The 8,881-nt window shown below is 51.4% G+C and overlaps 2 protein-coding genes across 2 annotated transcripts in view; both read right to left on the bottom strand.

The window, feature by feature from the left end:
- MONBRDRAFT_37593 (uncharacterized protein) overlaps positions 1-847 on the bottom strand; it is a 4,792-nt gene extending 3,945 nt beyond the window's left edge. The window contains exons 1-2 of the mRNA XM_001746833.1: positions 502-847; positions 34-413 (exon numbers count right to left, since the gene is read on the bottom strand). Coding sequence (XP_001746885.1) covers positions 34-413; positions 502-700 — 579 coding nt within the window. The 5' untranslated portion in view covers positions 701-847. The remainder of the gene's footprint in view (positions 1-33; positions 414-501) is intronic.
- A 2,102-nt stretch (positions 848-2,949) lies between these two features.
- Positions 2,950-7,563, bottom strand: MONBRDRAFT_37592 (uncharacterized protein; the record flags this gene model as incomplete). The annotated part of the gene is made up of 12 exons (XM_001746832.1): positions 2,950-4,011; positions 4,179-4,359; positions 4,448-4,647; positions 4,735-4,843; positions 4,915-5,068; positions 5,172-6,067; positions 6,158-6,219; positions 6,502-6,618; positions 6,726-6,816; positions 6,890-7,071; positions 7,174-7,383; positions 7,467-7,563. The coding sequence occupies 12 exons, from the start codon at positions 7,561-7,563 to the stop codon at positions 3,065-3,067; spliced, it is 3,246 nt and encodes a 1,081-aa protein (XP_001746884.1). The 3' UTR covers positions 2,950-3,064.
- Between the last annotated feature and the right edge of the window lie 1,318 nt (positions 7,564-8,881).

The raw sequence follows: 8,881 nt of genomic DNA, 5'->3' as shown, positions 1-8,881 counted from the left end.
AGCTTGAAATCCGAGGAAAGAATCCCGGCTCACGGCAGCGAGAGTAGTGCCCTTCATGTCAGCCAATTCCATGTTCTCATGCTTTGAAGACGTGAACATGACACCACTTGCGTAAGGCGTGTCAACACCTATGTCGTTATTATTCAAAATGAGCAGAATGCTGGCAAGCAGGTGAGGGACTCGTTGCGACGGTTCGCGCTCACCATTTTGACGGCGAACCACGCTGGCAACGGGTGGGATGTTCAACTGGGCAGAGAGGCAGCTGTAGAATTCGCTCGACGAGTAGACCACTTCGACTTTGCCCACACGAGACAACTCCATGATTTCATCCGAAGAACCAATTTTGAAAATAACACCAAGTCGCAGCATGTGAAATGTCATGAAAAGCTCTTGCTTGGCCTGTTCCAACTCGTCTGGGGAAAATTGGTACAGCCCAAGGCAGTGAGACAATAGAGGGAGGGACACGCAAGCTGGAGTTGCAGAGCGTTGCGCGCGACTTACAGCTATCAACGAGACCAACGCGATAGTAGATGAGGTAGTATGGTGCAGCGGCAGTAGTGACGTTACTCTCACTTGTGGCCAGGCTCATGTCCGTGCTCGGGGTGGTGGGCTCAAGGGTGGGCATGGTTGCATTTTGAGCCATGGCTGCCGCCACCACCAAGAGCAGGGCCAACAGCCCCTTGGCCACAGTTCGACCCATGCTAAACCCGATCGCCTCGAGATGGCACAAGGGCACAAGCCACCTTTCAAAAAAGAACTTGGGTGTGCTCTCCGAAAATATGGCAGCGTGTGTGCGCCAGCAGTAGAAAAATGGTCTCGGTCTCGGTCTCGGAAGGAGAAAAAAAAATGGCGACCGTTGCCAAGCCTCTCACTTTCCTCTCGTGCTTGACGACCTGCTGAACATGGCGGACGAGAAACCAGCGGCCCCGACCCCTCGTGCAGTGTCAGTGTGGGGAGCCCCAAGCAGACGCGTCGTCGTGGCTGGGCTGCGAAGGTGCAACCACCCAACACAAGCTTCGCACCCCAACAAACATACCACCGTTCCAATCGCACTTTTCTCGACGATAACTACCTCAATCATGGTTAACAATTCAGCATAAGATTCAATATTTCATACAACAAGGCGCTCCATCAGGAAGAAGCAGGAGCAGAATTGGCATGGGGCTTGATGGGGGTCAACCAACCCAAGCGTCTCGAATCCCGTCTTACTTGTCATGATCCATGACATGCTCTGGCTTGGCCTGTTTATTCATCAGGCCCAGGAAAAAGAGCACGGCTGTTTTAAGTGTGTGGCAGGTGCCTCAAGCCGTCTTCCCCAAGTTTGGTTGGGGTCCATCACAACAACACAAAACTCGCATTTTGCTACGTGTAGACCTTTATACGTCCCCTTTGTAACAGCACAACCCTCATAATAAACCTCGGTTGCTCTGATTGGCAACGAGGGCAAAGTTCCCACGCTATGACGCACCACCACGTGACCCCATGCACAAGCCTGAGCCTGACGAGACAAATTGCCAGCATGACCGAACAGTACCAAACCCCCTTTTTTTTTTACACACCATCACATTCAGGTGGAATAGGTGTCCCTTGGAGGTGCCAATCGAATTTTGAATTTTGAATTTGAATTTTGAATTTGAAGAAGTGCAAAATATGCTGGAGCGAAGTGCTTCCCGGAAACTCAACAAATTTTAATTTTGAATTTTAATTATGATCAGATGAACTAGCGACCCAAAGTGTGCTCGAAATCACTCACTACACAGTGTGATTTAAGTCACAAATAGAGTCCTTGAAGTGTAGCTAAAGTCACATCTAGATGAACTGCAAAATATGAAAAACATCAAAATACGTTTCTGCGGACAGAACATATTTTGTATTTTCACTGCTGGGTTATATTTTGAATTTTATATTTTGCACTCAAAAAGTCTGACATTTGGCTCTGTAACGGTCATTTTGGTGCAAAATACAAAATTCATAATTAAAATTTGTCGCGTTCCGGGGGACATCTATTGGGGTCAAAATAGGAGAAAATTGTCAGGTTTGATGATACACAAGATGCAGAATTTGACACATTCTGACTAACGTGTAAACCATCAAAAAGACTACGGCAATGACACACGAGTATCGACATACATGACATTGTAATACGAGAGGGTTGATTAAGCGAGGCAAGGACTGACGCCGTCGAGCGCATGAAATTGACTCGCGTATGGGCTTTGGCACATCTTGGTCAGTGCCTAAGGGAAACGTCGACTGGAGTCGCATCAAGCGACATGCCATCGCTCCTCGCTGCTGCTTCAAGCACAAGCTTGGAAGGATGAAAACTGACTTTTTGCATAAACGACGTGCGAGAAGCTCGCGAAGTGTGGTCGGACCATGTGCTCACGCGGGAGTTTTTGACTGGCATCTTTGCCGTGACCTCCACATCGTCAGACTTGGGAGGGTGTCCAAGCCAGTACGTCTGCATCTTGCCCAGGCCCTTGATCGTCACAACAGGGTCACGACGAATCACATCCAGCGACACATCTTGCTTCTGCACCAGCGCCGCCGCCCCGGTGACATGTGAATGCAGCTCCGCACATTGTTGCTCTCCACTTGTCGACTCAGTGGAGTAGCCCGACGAGATACCCGGCGAAATGGACACCAAAGATGGCTTGCGCGAGCCCTCGGGGTCACTGGCAGAGGAGATTCACGTGCTGGTGGAAGACGCAAAAACGCGACGACGGCGCGAGGGGCGTGGTGCAGTTATGGCACTCGCTACAACCACATTAGAGCATGATCGTTTTTGAGCAAAAACGCTCGGGAGCCTCAACAGAACTAGCAGCCACACAAATGCAGGCCTGTCCGCGATTCACGCTCTGGCCATAGCGTGCGCCAGGCTGCTGTCAAAAGGTTGTTTCCATAGCGCTTCAAGAAGAGATCTGAATTCTGATTTGTCGCGTGAGAAGTCGTGTTCTTCAGGTTGTCAATTAAACCGATATAAAAAAGACACATTCAGTGAAAGCAAACAAGGTACAAAAGCTACGACTGCGGATGAACGGCGAGTCAGTAGCAACACCGATATGCATTAAACACAAGAATCTTGAGTAGGCTCAAAGATGGGAGGCAAATGCTTCTCAAGGTAGGCTCCCTCGCTGGGATGCCCACTGTCACAAAGGTCACGGATCGAGGACGATTTGGTGGCTGCAGCATTTAGAACAGTGTTGTCCGCATCATCACCCTCGGCCTCATCTGGGGAAGAACCAAGCGCCATGTCGATAGCAACTTGATCGAACATGACGTGAGAGGAAGAAGCGTCTGTGTTGTCAAGACCACTCAACGATGGCGCGGGCAGGAGGGGAAAGTCGCGCAGAAATGATCCTCGGGAGGTGCGGCCAGATCGCGCACTGACGCGGGATTTAGTGCGTGGCATCTTTGCCGTGGCCTCCACATCGTCAGACTTGGGAGGGTGCCCAAGCCAGTACGTCTGCATCTTGCCCAGGCCCTTGATCGTCACAACAGGATCACGACGTATCACATTCAGCGACACATCTTGCTTCTGCACCAGCGCCGCCGCCTCCGGTGACATGTGAATGCAGTTCCGCACACTGTTGCTCTCCATTCGCGACGCACAATTCACTGTCGATCCAAACAGGCAGAATCGCGGCGTCAGCGTCCCCACCACATTGCTTACAACGGGTCCGCTGTGGAAGCCCACACGAATGTTGATGTGGTCACCATCCGGTTTGTCCTCCAGGATCGGAATCGCATTGGCTCCCGCCAGCGCATCCATCGCAAATCGTGCCACACGCGCCGCATGATCCGGCTGGGGCGTAAACAGGTTGCCCACGCACATGTACGCATCCCCAATCGTCTCAATCTTGTACAGCCCGTGCTTGTCGCACAGCTTGTCAAACACCGTGTACAGGCGATCCAGCATGTTGGACACCTGCACCGGCTCCAGCGTAGCGCTCATGTCCGTAAAGCCACAAATGTCCGAGAAGAAGATGGTCACCTCGGCATGGTGCTCCGGCTCTATGCAACACGACACAAGACAAAGACAAAGAAACAAACACTGTGTGAGTGCATAGCTCGAAACAATCAAGTACACACACACACACACACACACACACACACACACGCACGAGTCCAAACTCAAGGCCCCAGACCTCCAGACAGCAACACACACGAGTCCAACGTACCAACTGTGCGACCCTCGCGCAGCGCCGCCGCAATGTGCTTGGGAAACACCTGCTCCAACAACGCGTTGTCCTGGAACCCGCCCTTGCGCGAGTTGGCCTTCATCTTCCCCTCCATCGGCTCAATGCGCCGGAGCAACTCCACAAACGTCGGTCGCGTGTCAGGATCAGCGGACAGCGCTTCCTATTTTCATTTGATCAATGGTGCAAACGCACGTCGATCAGATCTTGCCCTTTTCAAAAAATGATCGCTAATTGCTCAGACCACTTACACTCATGAGAACGGCCAGTTCCGATGGCATGTTGGCAGGAGCTGTGGGTCGCAACTTGCGACCAAGAATGTTTTGCACCAACATTGCTGTATCATAATTCAAATCCTCGTAGGGGTCCTCGCGAGAAAATATTTCAAACATGACAATGCCAAAGCTGTAGACATCACTGGCAAAGCTGCAAGAATCACCCCGAAGTAGCTCTGAAGAAACATCGAGCGGCAGCCCTGTGTAAGGTCCAAGCTCCTTCCCAGGCTTAAGCATAGCATTGTACGGAGCATCATACATACCGGGTGCCATCCAGGCGAGAGTGCCACCGCGCTGACTATGTTCTGAAGCAAACCCTGCCATGCCAAAGTCGGACACCTTGACATGAAACTTGCTATCTACCAAGCAATTCTACAGCAGCAAGCAAGCATAGGGGTTAGTGGCGTGTAACATTGTGCTGGATCAACCGAGCTGGCACGGACCAAAGCCTTCAGGTCACCATGGACCAAGTCGGAGTTGTGCAGATAGCGCATGCCATTGGTGATATCATGCAAGGCGTTATAGCGAAATTCATCGTCCAGTTCCATGGCTTCATTGTGCAGCATGTTGTAGAGCGAGCCCATCTCCATGTACTCTCTGAGATGTGAGAAGGACAAAATAACACGGTGAGATGATGGGAACAACCAATACATGCAGCTCGCCTGCTAAAATCCATCGGGTTGCTTGAGGCTTGACTTACAACACCATAAGAGGCTCCATACCAGACTCAATGACAGCGCCCAGCATTCGACAAATGCTGTCGTGTTGCATACGGCTGAGTAAACGCATCTCGCGGAAGAGCTGGCGGCGCGCACGCGTCTCGGCTGATGGACCAAACAACTTGTCCCACCAAGGCACCTCGGTGCCATTGACGGTGCGGCCCGATTTGGAGCTGGATGCATGGTTGGCCCCCGTGTTGGCAACGGCTGCCTCGGCTTCAACGAAGAAGGCGCGCATGCGATCTCGGGCAAGCTGCTCTTTTTGCTTCATCGTATTCTTGCCCATGGTGAGCTGAAAAGTGTTGCTCGCTGTTGCGTGACCTTGTCTGCTTGATGACTTGCTCTTGCTAAGGTTCTTGCCGTGCTTGCTGACATATGCTCGCTTGACTGCAACGGCTTGGCCACGATATTTGGCTGCCAGCACCACACCAAAGGAGCCTGATCCCAAAACCTCCGGAGGGTGATCAAGGATGATATCTTTGGCGTCGATTTGCCAAATGCCGTCCGTTTTGAGGCGTTGACGATGATTGTTGTAGAGAATCAGGAGAATGACAACAATGATCACGGGCACCAAAACTTGGGCAATGAGGATACCAAAGGGCACACATGCTCCACCGGACATGACATAACCCGAGTCGCAGTCGCAGGATCCATCGCTGTAAATCTCGTTGGCTTGACAGACAGGTACACATGGCGTGCAAAGGCACTGGTAGCTCACGTTCTCGGCCGTGGGGCAGCTGTACCCCTTGGTGTTGTCGCATGAAATGTCTGCTTTGCGCTTGAAACCTTCGGGACACACAAAATGCTCCAGCTCAGCGCCCATGTTGCCGCATTGCAATGTACCGTCGTCTGAGCTTTTCAGTAACGACAATTCTCGCTGCAAGAGGGGAATGGGCATGAGTTATCAATGGGGCAAAGACCTAGTCATGTCCGAGCCAAAGTCACGCAAAACACGCTTGTCACTTACCAGCATGTCCACGACCTTGACGGTAGAAAGGGGCGTGCGCCAGTAGCTGATGGAAGACGCGCCTGCGCTTGAAAATTGCGTATGATTCAAAGAAAACACGGCTGAGACAGGTCCATGGACTTCCTATTGAAAGTACAAATCAAATTAGATGAGTTGAGAGGACACCTGTGATCATGGTGTTGCTCAGGGGATTAACTGAAGCGTGACGCACTCCTTCGCTGAGATCCGTGATGGACGACAGCACCCAATCTAGGTTGATGGGTTGACACAGCAATCACCATGGGTGTGAGACACTGTCCGTCGTCGACAGGCGTTGCGAGCGATATGCTGGGTGGCTGGCTTACCGCTGTAAAGATTCGTGGAGGAACGAAACGGGAACGCCACACCAAGCTTGTTGTAGTGGTTGTATTCATTGAGAAACTTGACGTCCGCGACGAATATGATGCCCAGCGTAGTCATTGCTAAAGATTGAGGAGTGGGCATGAAGGGAGCAATAACAATAATATTAAGAAGACTTGGGTTAAAATGTGTGACTTTGCAGCACGTTTAGTCACGACACGGCCTCTACCTTCGATGACGCCGCTCTGCACGAAGCCGACATCAGCAACCCCGTTCAAAACATCAAAAACCACTCGGTAATTATTTCCCGCGAATATAATCTGCACGAGAAGCCAGAAGAAAAAAATGTGAGCATGTCCAGTTGCTAAATTCTGTTAACGGGGGCTTTCGCACCTGAGGGCAGCTTGTGACTATCTCAATGCCGTGACGACGGAGTTCGTGACGCTGGGCAGCATAGCCGAAAAGAGAGTCGCGGCCAACGGCTGCGATAATCTTGCCAGGGATGTCGTCTAGAGATGAAATGTCGCTGCCATACTTGGTAAAGATGACACCTCCAGCCATTGAAACATCGACGGCTGCATGCAAGCGGGTCCGCAAATAAGTCAGTCAGAATGGACAAAAATGGCCATTGCACGAGGAATGGAACCACTGCAGCAGAAGATGTTGGTGTTACTTACAGTTGTAACGGCGAACGATGGAACAAATGGGTGCGGCTTCAACCTCGGCCGACAGACAACCAAAGATGTGGCTGGGCGTAAAGGCCAAATCGATCTTGCCGAGTCGAGCATATTCTTGAATTTCAGGCGCTGAACCAGTGACGTAGACGGCTGTGGCGCCAAGAAGAGACATGGTGGCATTGATATCGTGAAGAGCTTGGTCATACATGTCTAGAGAACAAGCGGGTCAGAAGGCGGGCATGGCGACAGTCACAGGTGTGCTTGTCAACGAATTCAGGTCAAGTGGTTCGCACCATTTTTAATCAGGCCCACACGGGGGATGACAAGCGACGCTTCCGTGACCACCGCCACCATGAAGATGGCGACGAGCGCCACCGCCCACGACCCCATTTTGCGGGACGCCAACGATCGAGAGGCGTGCCCGGCGCAAGCGACCAACGTGCAGAGCGGTATCACAAAGGGCAGTGGGAGCGTGAACAAGGAGACGTGGCAGAGGTGGTCTAGATGAAAAAAATGCCTCTTGTCCTTCTGAAAAAAAAAAAAAGAGAGGGAAGGGAGGCGAGGGCCCAGCGAGGCGCACGTTGCGAGGGTTGCGCAGCTAACGTCGGGGGAGTGTTTCCATGAGCTCGCTCAAATCCAATGCCTATTTTGTTCGTCTTCCAAAAAGAGGCTGAATTTGTGGGATTTTGATGGGGATACAACAAACTTTTTGTCCGGACCCACAGATTATACCAACTCATTAATGCTTGGCTCTCCAACCCCAACACATGCACCCAACCCTTTCGGTCGGCGCGTGAGTGCATGCGTTTGTTGATTTTTGTCAGTGTGTTGAGGTGTTTACAGACAGACAGACAGACAGACAGACAGACAGACAGACAGACAGACAGACAGGCAGGCAGGCAGGCAGGCACACAGGCACACACACACACACACAGCACAGGCAGGCACACACACACACACACACACACAAGAGAGCCAGAGAGCCAGAGAGCCAGAGAGCCAGAGAGCCAGAGAGCCAGAGAGCCAGAGAGACAGACAGCACAAAGTGTGTGTTTCAAAAAAATCACAATAAGAAAACCCTGCAACGGCTCGCACCCACAATGGATTCTGTTGTTGTAGGCTTCTTTGACCCACACATGGAGTTTGGCTCAAGGAACCCCAACGCGGGCCCCTCCCATGGGGCAACACGATTGCAGCCTTCCCCTGACAGAGTTCACCCAACATTCACCAAACCTCGACATGACCTGTCAAATTTTATCATGTGAAAAGTGCGTTTAGCACCTATTATTCCTTAACGATAATGACATTGTGATAATGTTGCCCCCCTCCGTCCTTTGACGGCATGTGCTGCTTGCAGCTGCCCTGCGCCGATGTCACGAGCCATCACCCACTCGACCAGTGCAGAGCAGCTTCAGCTTCGAATTGCTTGGTTGCCAAGCACATGCACGCAGATGTGATCAGAGATCTCACAACGTGGCTGGCGAAAGAGTGTAATCACGTGCGTACAACACACAACTCAGACGAGACAACTGAAAAACGGCAATCAGGCCTGGTGGAAGGCACAAAACACCACACACACACACACACACACTTAACATGAATGAAACAATCACAACGACTTGAACCAACAAGTAAAATCATTGATGTAGAAGCTTAGGAAAGGTCTCTCTCTCTCTCTCTCTCTCTATCTCTAATGAAGGCGGGCTCA

The sequence above is a fragment of the Monosiga brevicollis genome, genomic scaffold (genome assembly GCF_000002865.3).
Source record: "Monosiga brevicollis MX1 MONBRscaffold_14 genomic scaffold, whole genome shotgun sequence".
Classification (NCBI taxonomy): domain Eukaryota; class Choanoflagellata; order Craspedida; family Salpingoecidae; genus Monosiga; species Monosiga brevicollis.
Note: the sequence above shows the minus strand (reverse complement) of the source record. Positions and strands in the feature narration are given on the sequence as shown.